General features: G+C 37.7%; 2 protein-coding genes across 15 annotated transcripts; one reads left to right on the forward strand and one right to left on the reverse strand.

Annotated features, from left to right (window-relative positions):
- Positions 1–16,007, reverse strand: CIAPIN1 (cytokine induced apoptosis inhibitor 1). Of its 10 annotated transcripts, XM_074293523.1 has the most exons (11): positions 14,914–14,945; positions 10,242–10,409; positions 10,049–10,125; positions 7,783–7,957; positions 6,867–7,019; positions 5,000–5,076; positions 4,232–4,400; positions 3,278–3,351; positions 2,290–2,405; positions 1,924–2,005; positions 1–1,327 (listed from the first exon to the last, which is right to left on the reverse strand). In XM_074293523.1, exons 4-11 carry the CDS (start codon positions 7,937–7,939, stop codon positions 1,217–1,219), a joined length of 939 nt encoding a protein of 312 aa, XP_074149624.1. In that variant the 5' UTR covers positions 7,940–7,957; positions 10,049–10,125; positions 10,242–10,409; positions 14,914–14,945; the 3' UTR covers positions 1–1,216. The 10 variants fall into 10 exon arrangements, with proteins under 10 accessions (XP_074149624.1, XP_074149625.1, XP_074149627.1 ...); XM_074293524.1 differs by lacking the exons at positions 10,242–10,409; positions 14,914–14,945 and adding an exon at positions 15,842–16,007; XM_074293526.1 differs by lacking the exons at positions 10,242–10,409; positions 14,914–14,945 and adding an exon at positions 15,363–15,911.
- COQ9 (coenzyme Q9) lies at positions 13,670–27,883 on the forward strand. 5 transcript variants are annotated; one of them, XM_074293519.1, is made up of 9 exons: positions 13,670–14,322; positions 21,438–21,606; positions 21,948–22,083; positions 22,483–22,625; positions 22,868–22,952; positions 24,094–24,198; positions 25,276–25,431; positions 26,398–26,451; positions 26,859–27,883. In XM_074293519.1, the coding sequence occupies exons 2-9, from the start codon at positions 21,461–21,463 to the stop codon at positions 26,892–26,894; spliced, it is 861 nt and encodes a 286-aa protein (XP_074149620.1). In that variant the 5' UTR covers positions 13,670–14,322; positions 21,438–21,460; the 3' UTR covers positions 26,895–27,883. The 5 variants fall into 5 exon arrangements, 4 of the variants coding, with proteins under 4 accessions (XP_074149620.1, XP_074149618.1, XP_074149616.1 ...); XM_074293517.1 differs by lacking the exon at positions 13,670–14,322 and adding an exon at positions 14,962–15,106; XM_074293515.1 differs by lacking the exon at positions 13,670–14,322 and adding an exon at positions 15,347–15,489.
- Positions 27,884–27,969: the final 86 nt, after the last annotated feature.

Here is a 27,969-nt window from a genome sequence, read left to right on the forward strand (position 1 = left end):
TTTCAAAGATTCAGACCATTTAAAACTTTATTTATCAGTCACTGAGCTGCAATTCTAATTCCCCTAAATCCACACATTTGTCAACATTTGGCAAAATTGAATCCTAGTCCTTACAGGTCACTAGCAAGGACAAGAATGAATCTTACTCCAATTACAGCTAGTTTTAGTCTTAATCTCCAGATCACACAAAATAGTTCTGAGTAGATGAAGAAAGGCCACTCTATTCCATAATTGAAGGGTTATTTCTTATGACATTGACTCCCTGGTGTGCCACCACATATAATATGAATGTGATATCTAAAGACAGAAGTGAGCTTAGACCCCTCACTTAGATGAAAGTGTTTTCGTTGCTTATTGCAAGATCAGTTCTCTCTCATTCACTCACACACAAACTGGTATAAAGAAGTACACTATGGTAACAACTAAGTTTTTTCTCTTACAGCTGTGGAGCTGCTATATAGAAGTGCATTATTCTAACAACTATAAATTCGCAGACATGGAAAAAGGAAACAGCTCCAATAATTCAATAATGTCAGATCACAATAACAATGGTTTGAGACAGTGAGGCTGGGTTTAATTAAAAAATATGAATGGTTCAAGTTTTCAGAAATCCATTTGGACTGGAAGCTTGTTACTGTAAGGAATTCATACAACACTTGACTATCTTTTCCAGTAACCACAAACTGAATAAATGTGCTTGCTCATAAAACAATTAGTTAAATTATCAACCAATTTAGGAGGCAGATCTGTGATCTGGCAATACATCACAGAAGTTTAACACTAAAGGAAAACTATCATGTTCAAGGGTGATATGATCCAAGCTGACAAGAGAGGTTGGGCTCAGGTCCCAAATACAGTGTAATCAGGTTACCAAATGCTAACATGGAGAAGATAACTTCTCCAGTGTATATCTCCTTCTGCCAGCATTAATTAGATGGAAATTCCCTATACCTTCCTTTCAAGTCCTACTGAAGAATCAGATAGCCCAATGTAAATTAATCTGGCTGATTATATCTCAGTCCTTTGGTTCACAGCAGCAGATACCCAAATTTCTGCATATCTACCAAGCCAACCCCATCTAGAATCCCATCACAGAGTATAGACAGAACCAGGGAGGCATGAGGCAAACAGATAGGGCTTGAAGGGTTGCTGAAATGAGTGCTGGAGTCAGTTTTTGAAATGGAATAATTCCCACAAGTCTCAGTGATTTTGTCTTTTAAGCATCGTGAAGATTTTTTTCATTCAAAAGGATTTTCTCTCCGGGTTTAAAGGCTGGCATCCCAAGGTAAGGGCAGCTGGCACAGCGAAAGGCATCACCTAAATAACACTGTTGAGAGAAAGAGAAATTGAAACTATCTTCTAATCAAGGAAATACAAACTCAAAGACCAAGAGGAAGTAATCCCTAATCTTGCTGCTTTCTTCCCACCCAGTGGTTCAAAATAAGGCAGCTGGCTAAGATTTTATCCTTAGTAGAGGTGAAAATACTAAATACTAAAATACTAAATGATGAAAATTCTAAAACTTTACACCTCCTGTGATAAGTCAGAAATGTCTAATGCCATGGCAATCAGTGAGTTCAGGACCTAATATTTTTGGACAGTCAAAGAAGATTAAAATAATGAAATGAAAATAAGTGATGAAATACACATGTGAAATACTAAGTCTATTCATAAAAATGAAAATAAAAAAGGCAGAGGCAGGAGAAATTCCTATCACATAACAGCTATAGGATCTCTGAGAATGCTAATATCGTCATGAAGTAGAGGACTTCTCCAACATAGGTCTGCTTTACTTTGTCTTACTTGGAATCATTTGAATTGTAAGCTATTTAAAGGAAGAAACAACTTAGGTACAATTTTAGGATGAAGCCTAAATATATCCTGGATACTTTCTGAATTTTGAAAATCTACCAAAATATTTACATTTCCACAAGCTGACTTGGGTTGGGATCTCTTCTGCTCCTTCATTTTCTCCTGTTCCAATTCTTCTGCCAAGCCACACGTGCTAAATAAGAGATGAGAAACTGTAAGAACTTAAAACTCACAAATCCTAAAAAATGACTTTTAATAGTTTATGATGAGTCCAAGGACTCTCTTCTTTTCATCAGTCTTCCAGTCATCCTTTACAAAGGACTAGTCTCAAAGGAACTACTTTCTCTGTGGCCTAGGTAATAATATCAAAGGAAGGAGACATACCATATCACATGGAGATGCTTGTAAGAGTTAAGTTCCTCTCTGCTTTATTACATATTCCTTGAAAGAAAGTAATGAACCTTCCCTAATACTCACCAATTTTTACAGGCCTTCCTTTTTGCCCCTTCTCCACATGAAGCAGTTCGTAGGGAAGCTGGATCTGGCTTCTTTAAATCCTCTGGATCCAAGAGTTCATCGGAATCAATGAGATCCTGGAACGTTTTCAGATTAGTCTAATGACTAAGAAGCTACCTCAGCTGAGAAGCTCTCATATAGTAATATTAAGAGGAAAGCAGTAGCATAGATAATACCAAAATTATTTATGCTTAGCATTTTATATACAATTTAAAAGTAATTTTGGGGGCAGTAAGATTACCTTCCTAGTTATATTAAGTTCAGTTTAACATTAAAATTATTATGTGCTCCCTGATACACATCAGCTGATAACAGGGAAAGGATGCCAAGACGAAGCTGGATATTAGAAAACAGCTAATCATGAATTGCCCAAAAATAACAAAAAGCACTTTATAAAGTCTAGCTATATCACTGGCATATATCATGGATTATTTATCGTATAATTTCTATCTTGTGCATGAGAGGGGGGAAACACAGGTGAATGGATAAAGGGATGAAAAAAAATCAAATGACCAGAGAAGAGTTAAGTCAAGGATTTCTCTAAGTGTGGAATGTTCCATTCACAACTAGATGCAGATATCAATTGTTTTATAACAAAGGAAGTGTTCAATGAGGACAGAGTGATAAAAAGTAACTTTTCCTCACCATTTAAATATTTTACCCTTGAAAAATGAGTCCAAGAGAATGTTTTTAAAGTGACAAAAAGCTTTTGTGTGAAGACATTCATTTGGGTCTATTACGAGTGAAAGAAAGAAAATCTTTTCAGTCAAGTAGAAACCAAGTAAAAATGATGAGAACTTCACTGCTGAAATTCCATCAAAAAGCAAGAAAAACACAACCAGCAGTAATGGTTCTAGTATATGACTGTTCATACCCAGCATGGAGGTTCTGACAAGGTTGTTGAAGATAAATCAAAATACCACTTGGATCAGCATTGGGCCCAACTCACCATGCCATCATCATCCATGTCATTGGCTGAAAGTGTCCACAGTTTGGCAGCATTAGGATCCACAGCAGGTTTCTCTAAAATCAGGCAACAAAAGAAATATCAAGAGAAGTCAGATACAGGATATGTGACACTAAAAGGTTCTTTCCTCTTAGAGGTACAGTGACTTTATAGTTAACAACAACTCAGCATCACACTACTCAATGTTAACAAGGCAGGCTTCATTCCCTTTTTACTGAAAAACTAACAAAGATTGGCTCCCAAAATAAAGCATGCTAGAAAGAGATCTCAGGACTTTTGATTCTGAATCTATCAGAAGATGCTGCCATTAGCCAGGCCAAAAATTAACAATATAGATCAGGAAGAGCTGAGTGAAATAAGCTCATTCGAGGGCAGATTTTCAGACAGGTCAGTTCAGGCAATTGTACATCTCCAAAATGGCCCAAGCACAACTGCATGATCAAATTCTTTAAACAGGACAGTTTGTTTGTTTACACTGCTCTTATTCATTTTGTGATCCTGAGCATACAGGTTTCCAAAGATCTTAGGGAAGTCATAATAATAAGTGAAGAAAGACAGCATCAAGTATCTAAAATTTATCTGCATACTGCAATTTTAGCCATTCTCCTCACAACAATAGTAATAAGGGGAGAGGGCAAGATATGGATTTCTAGGTACAACTGAGCAAATTAATGTAATCTTAAAAGTGACATAATCTTAAGGGAAAAATTAATTTCCTTAGCCTTTGTAAAGAATATCAAGAAATTAAATGAACCAGGTACACTTGTAACATCAGGTCTCTCTTCATAAACAAATTTAAACCCTTTTAAGTATTAGAAAAATAAATTTATTAGAAGCTTTATCTCTCCATTGAGTCACCTAGTTCAATCTTTAACATACTCTGCCCAACATGGAATTAAAATGTACGGGACTAGTATAATCATGGGTTATCCTTACCTGATACGGCAGACTTCTTGGGGAGGGAAAGCTTAAGCTGAGTAGAAGAGCCCACTTCAAAGTTTGGTTTTTTGCCTATGACTTGAACAGAGATCAAGCTGTCGCTCTGGTAACCTAAGTGCTCTTGTACTGACTGTACCTCCTCTGGGGTTAAGGATTCTTTTTGCACCTAAAATTCAAAATTCAAAAAAGGTTTAGTCTATATTGAAAACAAAATTCACTCATGCCATTTTATACTATAATCTTTTTAGCATACCTAAAGTCCAAAGAATATACAGATATTATGTGACTCCCACAGACAATACCTATTTATTTATGCTTCATTTTAAATTTCTGACAAAAGTCATAACTAGAATTCAGTTTTTTTCTCTGCTAATACACAACTTTACAAAATTTAAGAGTGCTTTGCAAATATTATCTCTTTTCTTACTATTTCTTCTTCTCATGTAGGCAGAAAACAGCATTACCATGTAAAAGAGGAAAAAAAAAAGCAGGCACAAAAAACTCCAATAACAATAATAAATCTCAAAGATCTCTATCAGAGGAAATCAGTGACCTAGTCAGAAATTAAAGTTGGGGTTGCATCATGTAATCCCAAAGAGTCTAACAACAAGGAATACAAAAACATCCATTTTCAAGAACATTCTGGCAATACACTTTTTGTTAATAAAACAGAAACAATATGGAAGCATAAGATGAGTTTTACAACATGGAGTCCCTTTACCCCATATTTTAGTAAAGTGAATTGCAGCTCACTTGTAAACATACCTCCTTCACTTCCACAAGCCCAGAAAGTTTCAGGATTGAGCATAGTTTAGCTGCTGTCTTCACTTTGTTTTCATGAACTATCCAAAAGAAAAAGAAAATCACAATAGATTTATAGAAGAATCATTAAAAGTCAAGTCTTGGTTAGAACTGGTAAAACGTAGAGTGATACTTTATGTTTATCTATGGGTTTTTAATTGTTTTTATTTTTTCCCCTTTATTAAAGTTATTTTCAAAACATATGCATGTATAAATTTTCAACATTAACCCTTGCAAAACATTGTGTTCCAAATTTCCTCCTTCTTGCCCCCACCCCTTCTCCTAGATGGCAAGTAATCCAATATATGTTAAATACAATATATGTATACATGTTTAAACAATTATCATTCTGCACAAGAAAAAACAGATCAAAAAGGAAAAAATAAAAGGGAAAGAAAATAAAATGCAAATAAACAACAATAAAAAGTGAAATACACACTCAGTTCCTATAGTCTTCTCTCTGGGAGTAGATAGCTCTCTTCATCATAAGATCATTTGAACTGGCCTGAATCAACTCAGTGTTGAGAAGAGCCATACTCTTCAACAATGAGATGATTTAAACCAGTTCCAATTGATCAATAATGAAAAGAGCCATCTACACTCAGAGAGACGACTATGGGAACTGAGTGTGGACCACAACATAGTATTTTCACTCTTTATGTTATTGTTTGCTTGCCTTTTTGTTTTTCTTCTCAGGTTTGTTTTTTTCTTTCTACATCCGATTTTTCTTGTGCAGCAAGATAACTGTATAAATATGTATGTATATATATATATATATATATATATATATATATATATATATTGGATTTAACATATTTAATATATATTAAACTACCTGCTATCTAGGGGAGGGCATTGGGGAAAGGAAAGGAAAATTTGGAACAGAAGTTTTTGCAAGAATCAGTATTGAAAAATTACCCATGCATATGTTGTGTAAATAAAAAGTTATAATTTTAAAAATTTGAGAGAGAGAGAAGAACCATATCCATCAGAATTGATCACCGTGTAATCTTGCTGTTGCCGTGTACAATGATCTGCTGGTTCTGCTCATTTCCTTTAGCATCAGTTCATATATGTCTCTCCAGGTCTCTCTGAAATTATCCTGCTGATCACTTCTTATAGAAGAGTAATATTCCATTACTTTCATATACCATAGCTTATTCAGCCATTCCAAATGATGGGCATCCACTCAGTTTCCAGTTTCTGGCCACTACAAAGAGGGCTGCCACAAATATTATTGCACATGTGGGTACCTTTCTTTCCTTTGATTTCTTTGGGATATAAGCCTAGTACAGCCCTGCTGGATCAAAGGGTATGCACAATTTTTTAGCCTTTTGGGCATAGTTCTATATTGCTCTCCAGAATGGTTGGATGAGTTCATAGCTCCACCAACAAGGTATCTGTGACCCACTTACCCCACATCCCCTCCAACATTCATCATTATCTTTTCCTGTCATCTTAGCCAATCTGAGAGGTGTATGGTGGTATCTCAGAGTTGTCTTAATTTGCATTTTTCTGATCAATAGTGATTTGGAGAACCTTTTCCTATGGCTAGAAATGGTTTCAATTTCTTCATCTGAAAATTGTTCCTATCCTTTGACCATTTATCAATTAAAGAATGGCTTGCATTCTTATAAATTTGAGTTAATTCTCTATATATTTTAGAAATAAGGCCTTTATCAGAAAAGTTTTAAATTTTCAAAATGCTTTCAGAACTGGTCCATAGATCTATAACATGTTGAGAGTAGCAGCAAATACTTTAAGCTTATCTTATAAACCCTGGTTTAATGTTTCAAATGAAGATTCAAGGAACAGGACACAGATTTCTTACTTGAGGTTGTCTCCACTGGCTCTTTCAGAAGGACTTGCCCACCTGGTCGAAGGATCCTAGCAATTTCTGCCAAAATTTCAGTACTATGCAATATTGTACTTCCTGGAACCAGACCCGAGAGAACAACATCGAAGCTGGATTCTTTGTGAGCAGCTGAGAAGAGAAAATGAAAACTATAACAAGTATCACTTAGAATATCTGTGACCCACTAGCAAGCATCCTCCTCTGTATGCCAGGAATCTTAGAAATTCTATAGGTTCCAGATGGAAGAAGAGATATCTATCTTCCCTAGTTTAACAGTAGTTGAATGGACCTACTACTGTGACCCTATCACTCTTTGTAGCTATTATCCTATTCTCCCTTCCATCTATGCTCACACTGCTATTATTCTCACCAATGCACCTAGATTTATTTATATGATCAGGTACCAGAATAAATTAGTTAAATGAGCTTTTTTCTCTCTCTCCTATTATAATCAGTTATAAGATAAAGATGTACTTTTATGAATGAATGTATACTTCTGTCTATCATTTCTCAACAAGAATCTGACAGCACCAGTTTTTCATTAGCAAAGCAGAAATCCAGACATGAAGATATTTTCTAGAGAAGTACAGCCAAACAGAACAGACAGAGTACTGAAGCCAGTAAGACATCTTCCAGAGTTCAAATCTGGCCACAGATATTAGCTGTGTGACCCTGGGTAAGTTATTTTATTCTATTTACCTCAATTTCCTCATCTAAAAAATGAGCTGGAGAAGGAAATGGAAAATTACTCCAGTATCTCGATATGGCAAAAAAATCCCAAATATGATCAGAGTTAGACATAACTGAAACAATTGAACAACAAACAAGTAATTCATACATCCACCTAGATGCTTCTACCCTCCCTAAAGAAGGGTCTAGGACAAGTTTTTACATTGTAACAGTTGGTTGATGTTTTCCACAGACACGTGACTCTCATCACCAGCCAGTTTCTGTAGTTTATCCACCAGACTTTTCAGAGCCTCCACCGGAGATGACCTATCCCAGATCACTGCCACATGCTGACCAGTTGAGATTCCATAGTCTGCCATTGCTGCAATGTCACCAGTCTGAAACAAATGGTCAAAGATGAATCAGTGCTGAACACAGGAACAAAGAACCTGGATCTGGTTTAACCCAACAAGTATAATAAACACAATTAGAATTTTGGCACAGTCTATACTAAGCACCCAGGGATGTTGACATTAGAAAAACATGCTGCTCAACAAGATTATATGACGATCAATTCTAATGGACGTGGCTTTCTTCAACAATGAGATGATTCAAACAAGTTCTAATTATTCAATGATGAAGAGAACCATCTACACCCAGAGAGAGACCTGTGGGAACTGAGCATGGAACACAACATAGTATTTCCACTCTTTTTGTTATTTGCTTGCATTTAGTTTTGCTGTTGCCTTTTTTAAACTGGTTTGATTTTTCTTGTGCAGCATAATTGTATAAATATGTATCATACATTAGATTTAACATATATTTCTACCATGTTTAACATATATTGGACTACTTGCCACCTAGAAGAAGGTGTGGAGAGAGGGAAAATTGGAACACAAAGTTACGCAAGGGCTAATGTTGAAGAATTATCCATGTGTATGTTTTGAAAAATAAAAAAGCTTTATAAAAAAATGTTGCTGCTGATGCTGAGTGAAATGAGCAGAACTAGGAGATCATTATATCCTTCAACAACAATACTATATGAGGATATATTCTGATGGAGGTGGATATCTTCAACATAGAAGAGCTAATCCAATTCCAATTGATCAATGATGGACAGAATCATCTACACCCAGAGAAGGAACACTGGGAAATGAGTGTAAACAGTTAGCATTTTTTGTTTTTCTCCCCAGGTTATTTTTACCTTCCGAATCCAATTCTTCCTTTGCAACAACAACAACAACAACAACAACAAAATTCGGTTCTGCACATATATATTGTACCTAGGATATACTATAACATTTAATATGTATGGGAAAGCCTGCCATTTAGGGGAGGGAAGGAGGGGAAAAATTCGGAACAGAAGGGAGTACAAGGGATAATGTTGTAAAAAATTACCTATGCATATGTACTGTCAAAAAAAGTTATTATAAAATTAATTTAAAAAAAAAGAAAAGAAAAAAATGTTGCTGATGAGAGGTCTAAATAAACAATCCTATTATTTCAAATTTTCGTAATCCCAGGTTCCTAAACTAAGTACTAATTTCTTCAAGGAGATCCTTGATTTTCTCAGAACATGATGAAAATCTAAGAAAATACAATTGGGGCAGCTAGGTGGCTCAGTGGATAGAGCATCAGCCCTGAAGTCCGGAGGACCTGAGTTCAAATGTGACCTCAGACACTTAACACTTCCTAGCTATGTGACCCTGGGCAAGTCACTTAACCCCAATTGCCTCAGCAAAAAAGAAAAAGAAAATACAATTAGATTACATGAGGAGATAATAGAAGATTCTCTCCTTGTATCAGATCTTAACTTAGTCAAAGCATAGAACACAAAACACAAATGTTATTGTGTATCTGAGTAGAAATCATCAATGACTCAGCAAAGAAGGGAAATTGGCAGGCTTCCCTTGACCATAAATATATATATATATATTTAAAAAAAAATTTTTTTTTGGCTGAGGCAATTGGGATTAAGTGACTTGCCCAGGATGACTCAGCTAGGAAATATGAAGTGTTAAGTGTCACTTAACACTTAAGTGTTAAGAGATCAGATTTGAACTCAGGTCCTCCTGATTCAGGGCTGGTGCTCTACTTTGGCACCTAGCTGCCCCCACACAGTTATAGTAAAATATTATTTCCCCTTTCACCAAAATAAATACAAAAAAATCCATTTTACCTAATTTTGTAAGGTCCCAAAAGTTCTTTTGCATGGAAGTTGACCTTTAACTGTCCTTTTAAATTTTGTATGAATAAGATAAAGAAAACACATTAAAAAAGAATGAGGTTGGGGACATTTACTTAGCTATTCCAGTGTTCTCTTTTTCAAATACGAACGCCACCAAATTTCTTAATTTATTCTCAATTTATTCTAAAAATAATAAGTAGAAATAGAAAGTTCACCCAGACTTAGGCAGTCCACTAAGAAATATGAGGAAGACAAGGGAGAAAATCTAGCACTGTACATTTCTAGTTGGGAATAATAATACCTGAATTTGAATCTCAGCTCTATTATTATCATCTGTATACTGGATAAATCAATCTCTCTGGGCCTTGGTTTCCTTATCTGTAAAACAAAGAAATTGTACTAGATAATCTCTTAAGTCCTTTTGGGCCCTGTTCCTGACTTTATGGACTTCAAAAATCACAACTCCATTACCATGCCATTGAAAAACTCAGCACCTGGGGTTTCATGCTCCCATGTTTGTTGTAAAACTTGCTCCTCTTCTATTCATGAGTTCTTCCTGGAGGCTTCATTTTGTGAAGGGATTTGGGCCAAACAATGTCTTTGAGACAGTAACCTGTCTTTCCTGTTGTTTATATTTATATATTCAGGGTTTAGTTCAGTCCCTGGCACAAAGTAAAACCTTAATAAATGCTAGCTTCTTTGATTCCTTTCCATAGAGTTTTAGATCTACGATCCTATGATTTTGGTCAAGGATGCATGAAGAACAGTCTTTCCTCTATAATCTCAAAAAACTCAACCTGGGGGGGAGGGGGGCAGCTGGGTGGTGCAGTGGATAGAGCACAAGCCCTCAGGAAAAAACAAAACAAAACAAACCCCACCACCTCCTAGATTTTCTGGACTTTCTGGAACCAAGACAGCTATTAGCTTTTTTTCTTCCAAGTAATAAACACCTATACTGGAAAAGCACGCTGATATTTAAAATATAATTGAAAAATTCCCTGTAGAGACTCACATAAACTGATGCTAAGTGAAATGAACAGAACCAGGAGATCATTGTACAGACAAAAGGCTATACAATGATCAATTCTGATAGATGTGGCTTTCTTCAATAATGAGATGATTCAAATCAATGCCATTTGTTTAATGATGAAGAGAGCCATCTACACCCAGAAAGAGGACTATGGGAACTGAATGTGGAGCACAACACAGCATTTTCACTCTCTCTGTTGTTCTTTGATTGCATTTTATTTTCTGTTCTTTTTTCTTCCTTCTTGATCTGATTTTTCTTGTGCAGCAAGATAATTGTATAAATACATATATTGGATTTAACATATATAAAAACATATCTAATATGTATTGGACTACCTGCCAGCTAGGGGAGGGATGGAGAGGAGGGGAAAAATTGGAACAAAAGGTTTTGCAAGGGTCAATGATGGAAAATTACCCATGCATATGTTTTGTAAATAAAAAGATTTAATTTAAAAAAATAAATAAAAAGAAAAATTCACTTCAGCTGACTTGTCAACATCAGGAAATAAATAATGATTATCACTTTTTCAGCTATTCTTTGGAATACACCTCAGGAATTAATAATAATCTAAAAAAATCTTATGTGATAAGTATATATTCTCCTAGTCAACCAAGTTGCTAGCCATATTAAATTCTTTATATCTCCTACTATCACCTAGGATTGCACATAAGGAGCATATAGTGGGAGTTGGATGAATATTAAATATTTACAAACAGATTCAAAGAGTTCATAATCTTAATCAAGTGGATGGTAAGTGAATTATTACCTTGTTAGAAATAGTAAAGTAGTGACTTGCTTGAGAACAAGAAAAGAGATTCAAGTTGATCAGAGCAAGGTACCAGGCAGAGTTTCACCTATATAAGTTGGGGCAGGTATTATCATAAACAATGGCAATTCATCTGTAGCATATTTAATAAGTTTAAAAAAAATTCTCACAATAATCCTCTAAAGAAAACCATACAAGGGAGGGAAAAAAGCTCAAAGAAGCTACTATTATCTCTAGTTTCCTTATCTACAGGTATGTCACTAATCACAAAGGTCATGGACCCCTCTGACAGTCTAATGAAGCCTACCATACCTTCTCAAAACTGTTTCAAATGTATATTTAAGCTTACTAAATATATATATTTACATACAGTAATAAAAATATTACAGACCCCTGGGTTCACAACCTTTGGGTTGGGGGTAGAGATGACAAAATGAGAGTATGGATTAGATCAGCACAAAGTGACCACTAATGGAAATAACCCTCCAATTCACCTGCTCTCCTGATGGGGAATTAGAAATAGCACCGCTGAAAATCTATCTAGGTTCCTACCTCAGCACCATTAGCCAGTTCTCTGAATCAGCTTGAGGTAATGGGTAGTGCACTCAACTTGGGAGTCAAGAATACCTATGTTCAAATTCTTCTACTTAGTAGCTATATGATCCTGGGCAAATCACTCCACTTCTCCTGGGGTTAGACACAATGGCCTCTAAGATCTCTTCCAGTTCTAATATGCCTTATAATCCCTACTCACTAAACTTATCCAAGCCTGTTTCTTCATCTACAAAATAGGAGTAAGAGTACTTACACTAGTAGCTCAGAAAGGTGTAAGAATCTTGCAAAACACTAAATGAATGACAGGTATCATTAAAATAGTAAGATGTCCCTCAAAATAATAAAGCCCCTACTTACCCACATTTTTAAAAGTCCTGACTCACTAAAGTACATTGGCAAAAAGAGACTCTTGGCCCAACACTAGTTTTTAAAATTTCTACAAAAACACATTCAAGAATTGAAATTTTAAGCCACATGTTCCTGCTCAAAAATGGAGATTATTAACAAAAGTATCTGGCAGCTAATAAGATTCGGGATCACTGTTTCACACATAAATGCCAATCAATCAAAAGCTTAGAAGCACTGAATTACAAGGATAAGGAAAGAGTTAAAGGAAAAGTACTAAGGTGCTAGAAATAGTTGTTGTTTTTTTTTTTCAGGGATATTAGAAATGCTTCATTACTTTCAGGGAAAGTGGAAAATGCTGTTCAGTAAAAGAGGAAACATTTTTTTCTCCTAGATAGAAAATGCCCTTTGATAACATACAGAGCATTTCTTTTTTACTGACAACATTCCAATGCAATTTTCATTTAAAAAAAAAAAAAAAAGAAAGAAAGAAAAGAAACCTAGGAAGTTTGCTCAATTCTGTCTTAAATACTGAATATTAATTTTTAGGTAGACACAAAGTACCAGGCCTTTTACAATGCAGCATCACAGACAGAAAATTAATAAGTGTCATTGCTCACCCTCCTTTCTTATTTCAGTTTACTGGTGCCTCTGCTTCAAATAGGCACATAAAGTCTTTGTTCTTAATATCCAGCTTTGCCTAGTGGGAGGCCTCTCTAGGGAGGAAAAAGGAGCTGGCTTTGAAGCTTCCTTTTCCACTGATAGGATCAGAGACTATTAGATCTGCATTTTACACTATCTCCAAGTTCCAACGGGAACAGGTCACTAATTTAGAAGATATTAAAAATGCTTTGTATCCCTACCTCCCAAATTAATATTAAATATCAAGAGAATGGAAATAAAATGCTTGTTAAATGTCAGTCCTAGAAAAGAAGGACACAGGCTCAGCTTGCTAGGTAACAGAGGAGACACTGCAGAAAATGTTTAAAAGTTCAAATATGAAAACATGGTGTATCTTCTGTAGGTTTTGAGCCTGGCAAATTGGTCCAAAAAGCACAAAACCCACTCCCACAAAGGGGGGGAAAGACAAGTCAAGTAAGTAAGCTTTCTCAGAAGCTTTGACTTGAGCTAGCTTAGTGACTTAAGAGGTGAAGTAGAAATATAAAGTCACAATCACGTCCTGACACCTCCTCCACCTCAATCACTCCGGCAAAGCGGCTGGACTCAGCTTTATTATGGACAGCAAACCCTGAACTGTCGGCTCCCCTGGAGACTTCCAATGTCAACCTAAGGCTTAATTCTGGAAAACAGGTTGAAGGAAAACCCTAAAGATAATGACAACTACACTTCAGAAGGGACATTTTAAAAATAGCACATGACGGAAATGAAGAAAGGAAAGAGAAAACTCAGAAGAATGAACTTCTACTTCCAGAAGGAATTAGGTGACCTCAGGACTAGCGTGACGGCGTGAGTTAAGTCTCAGAGACCACAGCCGTGGGTGCAGTTTCCATCCAGCCTTCTCCGGTGACGGGGCGGAATCTGAGCTCCCTAACTTCAAGGATCAGCCCGGCCTGGGTGAGCCAGACAGACAATTCAGGAACGCTCTTCTCTCACTTCGCTATTGTTTCCTACTCTGAGGACGGAAAGATTTGCTGCTGCTACATTCACAGAAACATCCCACAACTTTTGGCACAAAAGAACGGAAACCGCTTCACTGAGGCTTGCGGGGAGGGAAGAGCTTCCAGTCTTCCCATAGGAAGTCATCCTGGGGCATAAACAACTCATCCCACCCAAAGTTCCCAGCCGAGGTGGCGGAGGGAGCTCGGGCCTCGCGAATGCTCAGCAGCCTGGAGCCCTAGTCCGGGATAATGATCCCCAGGTCCGACCCAGTTCCCCACTTACAGACTCATATAGCAGTAAAGTAGTGTTCCGTCAAGGCACAAACACACCTCGGGGCAGAGAAACTGGGGAAGGGAATCCTCACTTGTCTCCTCTCCCAGACATACCCGCCAACGGTTCCCCCCCAAACAACCCGCCTGCAGCCTCTACACAGGCGGGGCCTCCCTTACTCGGGAGTCCGCGGCTCCCCCCGGGGAGGCCCCTCCCACCGCAGCCCACTCAAGGTCCTCGGGCACAGGAGCTGGGGCAGAGCTCGGGGGATGCAATAAGCCAATCTCCCCATTTTACGGATAAGTCACTGAGGCCCCCGAGGTCAAATGACTTCTCAGGCAGGATTAGAGAGCAAGGATGGAAGGAGAGAAGGAGGGAAGGGGTGTCAAGTGAAGAGACAGGAGGAGAGCTAAGGGGAGGGGAGCAGGCAGGGGAAGGGGAGGAGGGGAGCAAGAGGAAGGGAAGAGAAGGAGAAGGAGGGAAAGGAAAAGAGGAGAGAGGAGGAGAAAGAAAGAGAGGCCGGGGGATAGGGTAAAGGCAAGATAAGACTTTGGAAAAGGGAGGAGAAGCGAGAGGATACCAGAGTTCTTCGATAGGAAACTAGGGTTCCACAGTATGGCAAAGCAATAGGTTAAGAGGAAGCGGAGTAACCGGACGGAGCACAGCCAACGCTCACCCAGGACGCCCGCACACTCGGTACCACCAGTCACCCCAGCACCCACTCTCCAGCAGCCGGCTCCTCACCGTCCGGACTCTCGCGAGAAGATGAGCGAGTAACTTCGCAGGGTTTAAGAGGAGACTCGTAGATTGAGGAGAAACGGGGAGGGGAGGGAAGGAAGGGGAAGGGAGGGGGAAGGGGAATGGATTCCGCGTGCGCACTCGCGCTTCTACGGCGGAGGAGAGGCGGAGTCTCGCCGCCCTTGGGCGTCCTCCACCATCCGCCCCGCCTCACCCCACCCACCCCACCCCCTCCACCCACCTCACCCCCTCCACAACCTCCACCCACCCCACCCCCTCGCGCGCACACACTTTCGTATTAGGTGGAGTCACGTGGAGACTCCTCACGGGACTGTGCCCACTTCCAAGATGGCGGCGGCGGTGTCTGGGTTCCTCCGTCGGACAGGCTGGAGGTTCCTGAGGCTGCAGTGCCGGCCCGGTGAGGCGGCGGCCTGGTGGGGCCGGGACCCCCGGGTCCTGGGAGAGACCGGAGTGGGGGGGTGGGAAGATAGGACGGGAGCCGTATGACTGGCAGAGGGGAACCCGGCTTTGGGCTGCTGACAAGGTGAAGTGAAGGGCACTAGAGGGTCTGGGCCAGACTGGACCCCCGGGGAGGGAGGCCTTGTCTTGCTTTTTGGCTGGCCTCCCACGGGTCTAGCCTGCATTTTTCGGGCTTGATTCACGGGCCAACACTTAGCCTTGACCTCCTACCCAAACTTTGGCCCTACTATTGCATGCTCTGACCCAGACGTGAACTTCCACTCTGACTTAAACCTCTCTTCGGACCAGACCTGATATCTGTTCCATCCGGGACCAAGACGGGGCGCCCAACTCCTGACCAGTCGCCCTGACTCTCAGTCCAGATCTGGCCTGAACCCTGACCCCGACTGTAACCTTCTTAACGCTGATTCTTGATTCAACCTTTGGACAAGTGCCTGCCAGTGCGCATGGCTGGGCTTAGGTTCCACTTGTGTTTAAGATTTAGCTGCTTCGGTCGGTAATCCTTCCAAAGGCGCGTACCACCAGCCCTCTCCACTCTTACCCATCTTCTCTCCCGATGGCTTCTCTCTAACCCCTTGACCTTGCAAAGATACTATGTCTCTATGTGGAGCATGTGGGCTTTCCCTATTAACCTACATCTCCATTACTTATCGCCCCCACCTACTTCTGTCCCGCTTTTCCTCGGTAGCCTTTCCTAAACCTTTTATGAGCTTACGTAGTGCTTTGTTGATAGTGTACTTCTTGCTCTTTACAATCACTATTTACTGCCATTTCTCTGGAATGTTAATCCTTAAACTTAAAATCCATTACTTACCTCAGAAAAAGATTCCTAATAAAAACAGCCTTTGTTGAAGTTAGGGTTTTAAAACCAATCCCTTCACGTTGTCTTTCCAAAATAACTAGGTAGTACAGTGGTTAAAATGGGGTCCTTTGTTTTCTTGAATTCTAATCTGTGCTCAAAACATTTACTACTTATGTTTAACCCAGGAATCACTTAACCCTGATTTTCAGTTTCCTCATCTGTAAAGTGAGCTGGAGAAGGTGGCAAACCACTCCAGTATCTTTGCCAAGAAAAACTTAAGTGGTGGGCCACTAGGAGCCAGAAATGGCCGAAGAACAAAATTTTCTTTCCAGGATCTTTATACTGATGAAATGAGTCTGTGTGCTGACCATTCAACTGCTTATATATTGGAAAAAAAGACATTCTTCATCTTTTTGGTTCTTTTCTACTTGGTTTGAACACTTTTATATGACCCTAGATCTTATTTTAAATGTTCTATAATGTCCAAAACTTGATGTAGTTAGCATAAAATGATCTACAAATAGGATATAGAAAGCCCCTCTATATAACAAATCTTTTAGACTCTTCTGGATATCCTCCATGATGGTGATGACCATATTCCTTCCTGTTTTATGCTTCATGAAAACAGAGGGTTGTCAAATATTTATATTTTTCAAGGAATGTTATAGGATGTTGAAGTATTTGTGAAAGAAGTTTTCTTAATGATTCCTTTTTTTGTTACAGTCATTTACAAATATAAACCTCCCCCCCATCAAGCCTTCCTTTGTAACAAAGGTCTTAAAGGGGAAAAAAAACAAAAACAGTTCAACAATAACCAGCATAGCAACATAATTTTTTATATTCCGTACCCATAATTCTTAACCTTTTCTGAACTCCTTATGAGGAATGGCAGAGATAAACAAAGGTGTTTGTTAACATTCAATTTCGTTTTGTTAGTTCTTTTCACACTGTGGTGGTCATTCATATTTTCATGGTTGTACTTCAGTCTCTAGCAGTTCTTAAATCTTTTGCTGTACCAAAGTATGACTATGTTTATAGTCAATAAACAATAAGCAAGTTATTATAGAACATTTTAAATAAGATCCAGGATCATATAAAAGTGTTCAAGTGTTTTGTATCTTTCAATTTGTGACTAAAACTTTAGATAAACTATCCTTTGCAAAAGCCTGTTTCTTTCTCATACCTTGTAGGATGCTTTCAGAGTGTATATGTGTGTGTGTAGTTTTCCCATAAACCCTATTATGTTTATTATAGTTAAAATAGGTTGGTAGTTATACTTTCTCAATCAGTCTGCTCACTGCAATTTTTTCTAAATGTTTACTATCTTCCTTCTTCATATATCTTCATAATCCCTGAAAATGTATTGGTCCTTGCCATACTCTTTAGAATATAATTGGTTTGCTCTAGCTGTTCTTCCTTGTTTACCTGATTACCATTTCTACTTCATAAAGCACATATTGGTAGAGAACATAATGTCTTATAAAAACCTTAAGAAATATTTTTCATTTTTTATCTGTTTGTTGACCTTCTAAGTTTTATCCTTTAAAGCCCCTGAGGTAATCCAACTTAACTGAATCTCAACAAGCTTTGTATAAAGTTATTTTTTCTTCCATTGTTTCTTAATGCTTTTTATAAGGCAATAATAATCATAATCCTCCATGACTCCCCTCTGGAAGGTTTTATAAATGATTTTCTATTATAAAATGATGCTACCTTTGGCTTACATCTATTTCTTTCTACTTGCCAAGGAGATAATTTCAAGGTTCTTTTATCCCTCCTGTACTAGTGATAGATTTAGAACAGTTAAATTTCCTCAGAAAATAGTAATATCCATTCATTTCTGTTCTTTTATTAATTTCCCATTTGGGGGGCTTATTTTTTACTTTTTAAATTTAGACCTGTGATTTTAGTTTAAGGAATTCTCTGTGAAACATCTACTTTCACTATATGTAAGCTGGCAATTTATGCATTGAGAGATTTGTCTGGAGCATTGACAGGTTATTACTCATAGTCACATAGCTAATATGTGTCAGAGGTAGAAACTGAAGCTAGGGCTGTCTTGACTCCAAAGATGACCTTCCATCCATAATGGGATCAATAGCTTATTTATTTATTTATTTATTTTCTGAGGTTGGGGTTAAGTGACTTGCCCAGGATCACACAGCTAGGAAGTGTTAAGTTTCTGAGACAGATTTGAACTTGGGTCCTCCCGAATTCAAGGCTAGTGCTCTATCCACTGTGCCACCTAGCTGCCTCCCTCAATAGCTTATTTAAATAAGGCTTATGTTATCCTGTTGCTGTCACAGTCACAGCAAAAGTGAAGGGAGATGTGTAGGATATGTAAAAAAAAAAAAAATTTACATTTTTATTTCTTTGTTATAGCCATAGAATTCATCTAGCCTATGGGTGATAAATCTTTCCACTGAAGCGTCTCAAAAAAGACAGTTATAGAATGATACATGCCCTTAAAGGTATCCAAGTAGGACTTTTGTAGAGAAAAAATCATAAAGTGTTTTCAAATGTAGTCTCATTTGATTCTCACAACCAAAGCTGTTAAGTAGAGAAGTACAAACATTATTATGAATAAACTTCATAGGAATTAAAGCTAGAAAGAATCTTAAAAATCACATGTCTAACTCTTCTCATTTTTCAAATTAGGAATATTAGGGGCAAATATCTAAAGTCACAGAAATATTGAAACATTGAAAGATCCAGAATTCAAACCCAGATCCCCTGGCCCTAAATCCTTAGCTCTTTTCACCAGACTGTTGCTTACTGTTTTACAGATATGATTTTAAAACCCAAGTTAAGAAAGTAACTTGTTAACAGTCATTTCAGTCATGTCTTGACTCGTCATGACTCCTTTTGGGACTTTCTTGGCAAAGAGTAGTTTGCCATTTCCTTCTTCATCTTTTTCTATAGATGATGAAACTAAAGTTAACAGGATTAAATGATTTGCCCAGAGTCACATAGCCAGGAAGTGGCTATGGTGGGACTTGAAGTCAGATAGATGAGTCTTTCTGCCTCCAGGCCAACACAGCTAATAAATGGCAGCTCTAAAATTCAGTCCATACCTCATGATTTAAAATCAGGCATTCTTTCTTCTTCCCCTCCTTACCTGTCTTTTTTTTTTTTTTTTTTTTTTTTAAACATGAACTTTCTAGCACTTTATGGAATCATTTCTATTACCATTGTTCCTTTCTCATGTTTTTGAGTGCTCCTCCTGTAATTTGCCTTTTGTAACATTATACTCAAGTTTATTTAATGGATTCTTTAGAATATGTGATATTTTGAAAGAGGATTCAAGAGGGATCTCAATTTTATTCATCTAGGAATATTCTTAACTCTATTTAATATTTTAAAACAAATACATGTTTTTTTCATTTAGCATTAAATCTGATTCTAATAATTTTGTGATTCAGACGTTTTTTCTTCCAAAAGATTTCTGGTGTTATTCTTTTTTTTATTTGTTTTTAAATCACTGTTTTGATGTTGAAGCAAGCTAGAATCTGGAAGTTAGAATATAGATAACAGCAGACATGTAATCAGCTGAAATATAAACTCAAAGATAGGATGCATAATTTCTTGGTTTTTTAATACGCTTCATTATATTTAGCCTGCACATAACAATATCCATGTTGAATGAATGAATGAAATGCATTGTCTTTAATGTCAGGTTCTCTTTTGTCAATTCAAACACAACATTAGGACAGAAAATCTATAATGATTTTCTGGAAAGAAAATCTGTTCTCACTCCATAGTAACAATATCCTATACTTTTAAATGATTATTTCTTGTACTCAGAATACCTTGCAAAAGTTAAATAAAGGGAGTAGCTAAAATGGCACAGTGGATAGAGAACCAGCCCTGGAGTTAAGAGGACCTGGGTTCAACTCCAGCCTCAACTCCAGACACTCAATATATGTGACTCTGGGCAAGTAACTTAATCCCAATTACCTCTCAAAAAAAAAAGAAAGAAAGAAAAACTAACTAAAGATTAATTGAACAAGTAATTTTTTTTTTACCAACTCTTATAACTGTTACTTATCCATTAAAATATTTATTTTGATAAATATATTTTATTAAAATTTTAAACTTGATTCTTACTCTTTGTTGTCCAGATCTTTGTGACCCTATTTGAGGTTTCCTTGGCAAAAATACTGGAGTGATTTGGCTTTTTTTTTTTTTTTCTTGCTCATTTTATAGAGAAAGAAGTAGAGACAAAATGGGTTAAGTGATTTGCCCCGGGTCACACTGCTAGTGTCTGAAGCCAGGTTAGAATTCAGGAAGATGAGCCTTCCTTCCTAACTCTAGGACCAGCAAGCACTCTATGCACTATGGCGCCCCCTAGCTGCCGTTAAATTACCTATTTTACCAAAGCAGATATGGAAGTATAGAATAGTAGAAAAAGCCTCTAGAGAATTGGATTCAAATCTGGGCTGTGCCACATGCTGCTTCTGTGACTTTGGTCAGATGATTCTTATTTATGGGAGCCTCACCTTCATCACATTAAACAAACTTTATTGTCCCTTCTAGACTTAACGGTCTGCCATTTTGTGAATAAAATATCTTAAATAAAAATAAGAATAGCTTATCCTATAGAATTTTGTTTTTTTCAGAGAACATAGTCGTGTGAGGTAGGGCAGCCATTAACATTACCATTTTACAGATTATGAAATAAAATAAGGTCTATAACCTAGTTTACTCTTCATGATAATAATAATAATAAAACTTAACAGTTTTCCCAAGTACTTCCACATATATGATAATGTTTGTTCCTTGTAACACACAAGATAGATCGTTATCTTCATTTGACAGGTAAAGAAACTGGATTTAGAAATGTTAAGTGACACCCACAGTCAACCAGCCACAAAGTAGCAGGGCCAAAACTCAAAACAGGGTTCTAAGTCAGCATTCTACTGTTCCACACTGTCAGGATTATTCATTGCCTGAAGTCTTCATCCTAGATCCCTAAAATATGGCTCAGTGTTTCCTGCTAATCTCATTTTATATCTTGAGACCACCTTTGATCTCGAGTATTTTATGAAGATGTCTGTGACTGACCATTCTACCTCCCGTTTCAGTGACCAGATGTCAGCCCTCTCCTATGCCACGACCTTTCCATGCTTCAGCTTTGGCAATGAAATCTTCAGATGAACAAAAGTACCAGTCCCCACCCTCTTCCTCTCAACAGCACTCTGAATCACAGGGAACAGAGGAGCCCAATCCAGAATCCTTTCGCTCAAACCCCCGGTAAGCACCAGTCATCCGGTTTCTAATCTCCTGGAGGAATAGTATTTTTTATTGATTTCACTACTGAAAAAAGTTATGGTTTATCTCTGCAGTGGCCAAGGGACAGATCTGGACCAAGTAGAGCCTTTTGTTTATTGAGTAACAACTTTGGTATATGCTAGATGCTTTTGCTTTTTTGTCATTAGTGGGAAAAGAGAATAAAGGATCTTTTTTTAATCCTATTGGCCTATGACACTGGCATAAAGGAAAATAAGATATATGTGCTTCTCAACCCAATAAGGAAATGTAACACTTGGGACTCAGTCCTGGCACTTAGCTTGTTTTCCTGAATTGGGTTTCAGGTACACAGATCAGGGTGGTGAGGAAGATGAGGACCATGAAAGCGAGGAGCAGCTGCAGCATCGGATCCTGACTGCAGCTTTGGAGTTTGTACCTGCTCATGGGTGGACCTCAGAAGCCATTGCCGAAGGAGCTCAGGTATATATATATTTAGGGAATTTATGAATAACTTTAAAAGTTAGTAGAAAGTTGAAACTGCTGAGCATCTTGGGCATTCTTAAATCTCTTCTCCAAAAAAGGGAAAATACAAAGTATGGTATTTCTTTTCTTACTATCTCATTCCCTTCTTCCATGTATACCTCAAGATCCTTGTCTCTCTTTATGGTGGTAAAGTGTCATAAGCACTGAACCTAGAGTTGACTTCTGAGTTGAAATTTTGGTTCTAATACTTAGTAGCTGTGTGATCATGGGAAAGATTCTAAATGTCTATGAGGCTCATCCATATAATATGAATAACACTTTCACTACTTACCTCAAAACATTATTGAAATGGGCTATCATCTTAGAGATTCCATTATTTCTCTTCTTCTTTCACAGTCCCTGGGTCTCTCTAGTGCAGCAGCTGGCATGTTTGGAAATGATGGCAGTGAACTGATCCTGCATTTTGTGACACAGTGCAATGCTAAACTCAATCGTGTGATGGAAGAAGAGCAAAAACTTGTGCAGCTGGGTCAGGCAGAGTGAGTATCCTGTGGTATTAACACTGAAGAATATAGGGACACATTTGCAAGGGCCCAGATCTCCCAGCCTTTCCCTAAGAATAAGGCTTTCAGCAGAGCAGGGAGAAAAAATAAGGTCCTGGTCCAGCTCTTTGAGACAAAAAGTTCCCAACTGACCGGTCACTTCCTATCTTAGGACTGAGAGTTGCTCCAAGCTCTCTACTCTGACACATAGATACGCTGTTTTCTTTTCCCTCTCCCAGGAAGAGGAAGACAGACCAGTTCCTGAGGGATGCAGTGGAAACCAGACTGAGAATGCTGATCCCATATGTTGAACATTGGCCCCGGGTACAAAGTTCATATGTAGTCCCAATCATTAATGACAATACTAATAGTGATGATTACTTAGCACCAACTCAAGCCCTGAGCACTGTACCTAAGTTAACTCATTAATCTTCATACCAAACGAAAAGCCTAGGAGTACATATTAAGTGTGACAGAGCCAGGACTCAATCCTACAAATATTAAATACTTTAGAGTGGCTATTAATCCAGGCCATTTATCCCTTTTTTTTGGGAGACGGGATAGTCAGGTAATATGAATGGCCTTGGGTTTGTCATAGGATAGGCTGAGGCCTACCAGCCTAAGTAAACCTTGCTACCCTAAGGTGGTAGGAGTCCATGAAGGGAATTGTAAAAAGAAGTGATTTTACTGTTGCATCCCTAACATAGGACACTTCATAAGTTACTTTATGTTTTGGCCTAAAAGGAGGCTCTGGGTTCAGGAAAGGCATCAGCAAGAACATGGAAATTAAAAAAAATTGGCAGTTTTAGTAGTCCAGTTTTGCTTAAATATAGGGTATGGTAATAGAGGAATTGTGAGAGCTAATAATAAAAAGATAGGTTAAGGCCACAGATGGTATTGAATGCCCTATTCAGTGGCATAAGGAATTTTATGTTTAGGCTTTGACCTTATAGATGATAAAAACCATTGGAGATTTTTTTATTTTTTAGCAGGAATAGAATATAGTTAAAGCTGTAATTTAAAGGAAGGTTAATCTGGAATATTTTTGATGATAGGAAGGCCAATTAGATTACAGCAATATGTTTGGTGTCCTGGAGTGTCCATATTGAGAATGGAAAAAAAGGAAGCCACTGATCTCCTGAGTAAAATTATACTGTACCAATGCTAAGCCTGGCTACTACACTCTGAATCAAGCTCTGGTTTTCCTTGCTTGTTGCCAAGGAGACTGATGAACAACTCAAGCAAACAGGATTCATGTTTGTGGATTGTCAAAGCTTCATGCTACTTGCCTAGAATTGGACTATCAGCCAATGAAGAAAAGTCTTAGTTTTCATGTTGCTTTTTTTTTGTTTTTTGTATGTGTGAGTTGAAACTACAAAGTAAACTGTTTCCTATTAATTATGCATGTCAGTGCATCACATTATGGGATTATGTCGTATTTGTTTCTATATTATTTCCTTTTTAGGCTCTCAGCATACTTGTGCTCCCTCATAACATCCCAGCCAGCCTAAACCTCCTCACCAGCATGGTGGATGACATGTGGCACTATGCAGGAGACCAGTCCACTGACGTAAGTCCCTCCTATGGGTCCTGCCCAGTTATGCCTAGAACAATTGTGGGGTGATCTGATATCCCAAGAGACTTAGGGAATCTTAGAGTGTAGAAATATGATGTTCTGATTTAAAACTCCATTAACTCCAAAACTTAAAATGAAGATTTCTTGTAGAACTTTTGGAAAAATTCTATAGTCATAAACCTTCATGGGACCTACAGTATCATCCTCTTAGAAAAACAAGACAAATTGAGACAATGAAGAAAGACAGTGGCATATTCTTCAATGATAGTTCTCACAGAGCTAACTATAGGCTTTAACTTTTTCTTCAAAATTCAACGCCTTGGCCACAAAACCAAAGTTGTAGAAGTATTTTTCTTACTTACAGTAATAATACAAAACACAAGAGATTGTTTTTATTTAATACTGCTTTTTTATAACCATTTCCCAGGAACCTCTCAAGATTTAAATCCTGCAGCAAAATCTCTGCGTATTCTGTTTTGTTTTGTTTTTTTTTGAGCGCAGACTGATTTCATTAACACCACTCTCAAAAAAGAATACCATTGAGACACCCATTTCTTTAAAAAGAAACTCCATTCCCCTGGCCCACTTCTTTTTCCACTGAGAGATCAATAAACTCATTTAAAGCAGCCTCCAACAAAGAATCTGCCTTGTTAAAAAGCATCCTCTTTTTGGCAGGAAATAAAAGAAGTAACTTATAAAACTCATAAAAACAATAAGTGATGGTATTTTGTGGAATCTGGGTAGGGAAGCAGAGAAAGGCTCCCACCATAGTTGTAATAAACTGCTTTAATAAGCTTCCTCCATGTGGGAATACACCACCGACTGAGATGGTAGGAAGATGAAATTGGAAAGGAAAGAAATTAAAGGAATAAAACACTAAGCAGCTGAGGTGGTGCTTTAAAAGGGAGTTTACCAGGACGGGCTGCTTCCTTGCATAGTTACAAGTTGCTGAGGACTTCTAACTCTGGAGAATGTTAGGCTCTTGGGTCACGTCTGGCTTTGGCCCAAGCTTATTCTTTCTCAGGGTCCACACCAATTCTGATTTGTTTTCTTGGCTTGCTTCTGATGCAGATTAACTGGTACACACGTCGAGCAGTGCTTGCTGGCATCTATAACACTACAGAACTAGTGATGATGCAGGACTCATCTCCTGACTTTGAAGACACTTGGCGCTTCCTTGAAAACAGAATCAGTGATGCCATGAACATGGGACACACCGCCAAACAGGTTATCTGAAATTAATTTTGTTGGAACAGCATGGGACTTATTCTATCCTAGTCCTCCCATCAATAATGTTCTAAAATTTGGTGAATAAAAATGTCACCTGCAACTTTCCATTAGGACACTTTCTTCTCTCATGCTCAAAATGGGTGACACTTAGAGATTTAACAAAGAATCTAACCTCATCTGCCCCAGCACTATATGTTAATGGCAATATGTTAGCATTGTTCCAATGAATCATTCCACTTCTGCTTAGATAGTTGTTTTTTTTTAGTATAGAGGTATAAAACACTCATCTACAATAGTCCTTAGTTTGACCTAAGCCAAATGAACCTATAATTGGGAAATCTTTAGTAAAATAAATATGCAATAAAACATAGATATTATTAATTTGTTGGTTTTTAGATCAATATAAAGCCCACAGAGATACATTTCTATTTGAATTTAAGATCTGTTCTAGTGCACAGACTTCACCAACTGTGCTACACATACTTGTTGTTTTTGTTTTTTGTTTTTTAAAATTTTTTTTTCACAGTATATATGCATGAGTAATTTTTTTTTATAATATTATCCCTTGTATTCATTTTTCCAAATTATCCCCCCCTCCCTCCATTCTCTCCCCCCGATGACAGGCAATCCCATACATTTTACATGTGTTACAATAAAACCTAGATACAATATATGTGTGTAAATACCATTTTTTTGTTGCACATTAAGTATTAGATTCCGAAGGTATAAGTAACCTGGGTAGATAGACAGTAGTGCTAACAATTTACATTCACTTCCCAGTGTTCCTTTTCTGGGTGTAGTTGTTTCTGTCCATCATTGATCAACTGGAAGTGAGTTGGATCTTCTTTATGTTGAAGATATCCACTTCCATCAGAATATATCTTCATACTTGTTTTTGTAATGCCTGCTTTATCTTCAATTACTTGATAGAGCCCTTGAAATCTTCTATTCTGTTTTTCCTAGGTCAAATCTACTGGAGAAGCACTTGTCCAAGGAATGATGGGAGCAGCTGTGACGGTAAGTAGCACTGGCAATGACTTGAGTTTGCAGTAGCCTTAAACATTTTATGCTATATAATTTAAGTAATTTTCACTCTTGAAATGAAAAGTTAAAAAAAAAAAAAAAAAAAAAAAAAAAGGCTAACATTAGTTTAGCCTCATGTGCCCCCTTAGTTACAGTTATCCTATCTCTTCATTCTTCCGGTGGCCCTGGGGAACCTGGAATTGATGCTGTATTGTATAATAACTAGCATGTATATGAAGCTTTAAGGTTTACACAATGCTTTTTATACATTATCTTATTAAGTATTGTATTGTATCACTGTACCTCCTCCAATTTTTATATTCCCACTGGCCATTACTTGATTTGTAGTCAGGACCAGGTTCTGACCTTTCCTTCCGTCTTCTTTGATTTGTCTTCATTAGCTCAAGAACTTGACAGGCCTAAATCAGCGTCGATGAAGAGGAAGGAAAGTGAGCCTGAGTGCCCAGAAGAAAATGAAAGTGTATTGACAGCTTTTTGAAAAACAAAAGTGCCATACCAATGTAAGGTATTAATTCAGAACAAGTAAGAATTTGTCCCAAACATCATCCTGAACCATCTATGTGCTGGTTGCTTTGCTGACTATTCCTAACCAGAAACTGGGTCGGTTCTTTAGTTCCTAATGCCGCATCAGACCTCTTGTCTTCAACAGCCTCATACCTCTGCATAGCAACTGTGTTTTTGAAAAATTAAACCTTCCCCCAGCTAGCCACACAAGGATAGCCACTGAGTACCTTACTTTTGCCATCCCAGGACACTTTGGGTCCCAAGAATATGTGTCTTAATCCTTTCCTAAGAACTTCTTAGGGCTATAATTTATGGTAACTGAGCTCCACTATAGTTCTGCTGTTAGTGGTTACTATTACATGCCATCCATACAAGTTGAGCTGTATGAAAGGATAACATAATTCACGTCTATCACACATACTCTTCTTTGAGGTAGTCTTACACAAAAATCATCTTTGCTTTTCTGGTTATGGTCTTTCTAGAATACCCATGGAGAGGGAAAGGGAGAGTATCATCTTTGATTCAAATGTCTAGATGATTGTGCCTATCTAGGCCTTGCATATGATTCTAGGCAGGTTTCTTGGGAAGCTTTATACCTACATTCTGTTATGGAATTGTTAGAGAACTTAAGATTCTTTAAAGATGACAATAAAAATTATTTCTTTGGAATAATTCCATTTGTTAATGTCCTTAGAAGAGCAGAAGGGTGAAACTAAGAGTATGAAGGGTAGGACCATGCTCCTGGTTCTATTTATTCCCATAGCTTATAGGATTATGTTCTGTCAAATAACATCTGTTATTTGTACTCTTTGTACCCCTTTGTATTCCACTGACTCCTTTTCTTCTGCCTACAAACATGTACACATTTCATTAAATATAAAAATAAAAAATCCAAACCTTCTTTACTTTCACTCCAGTTACTGTATTGTTTCTCCCCTTTTACAACCAAATTTCTTGAATGAATATTCTACATTCATTATTTCTCCG

Source organism: Sminthopsis crassicaudata, chromosome 2, assembly GCF_048593235.1.
Source record: "Sminthopsis crassicaudata isolate SCR6 chromosome 2, ASM4859323v1, whole genome shotgun sequence".
Lineage (NCBI taxonomy): Eukaryota > Metazoa > Chordata > Mammalia > Dasyuromorphia > Dasyuridae > Sminthopsis > Sminthopsis crassicaudata.

What these genes read in the sequence shown, in the direction of transcription:
- COQ9 (XM_074293515.1), top strand. Translation starts at nt 15,420, where the DNA reads ATGGCGGCGGCGGTGTCTGGGTTCCTCCGTCGGACAGGCTGGAGGTTC. An exon ending in TCCTTTCGCTCAAACCCCCG is followed by an intron (nt 21,607 to 21,947) that starts GTAAGCACCAGT and finishes ATTGGGTTTCAG; the next exon opens with GTACACAGATCAGGGTGGTG. An exon ending in TGGGACACACCGCCAAACAG is followed by an intron (nt 25,432 to 26,397) that starts GTTATCTGAAAT and finishes TGTTTTTCCTAG; the next exon opens with GTCAAATCTACTGGAGAAGC.
- CIAPIN1 (XM_074293524.1), bottom strand. Translation starts at nt 7,939, where the DNA reads ATGGCAGACTATGGAATCTCAACTGGTCAGCATGTGGCAGTGATCTGG. An exon ending in GGCTTGTGGAAGTGAAGGAG is followed by an intron (nt 4,401 to 4,999) that starts GTATGTTTACAA and finishes TTTGAATTTTAG; the next exon opens with GTGCAAAAAGAATCCTTAAC. An exon ending in ACATGGATGATGATGGCATG is followed by an intron (nt 2,406 to 3,277) that starts GTGAGTTGGGCC and finishes AAAACGTTCCAG; the next exon opens with GATCTCATTGATTCCGATGA.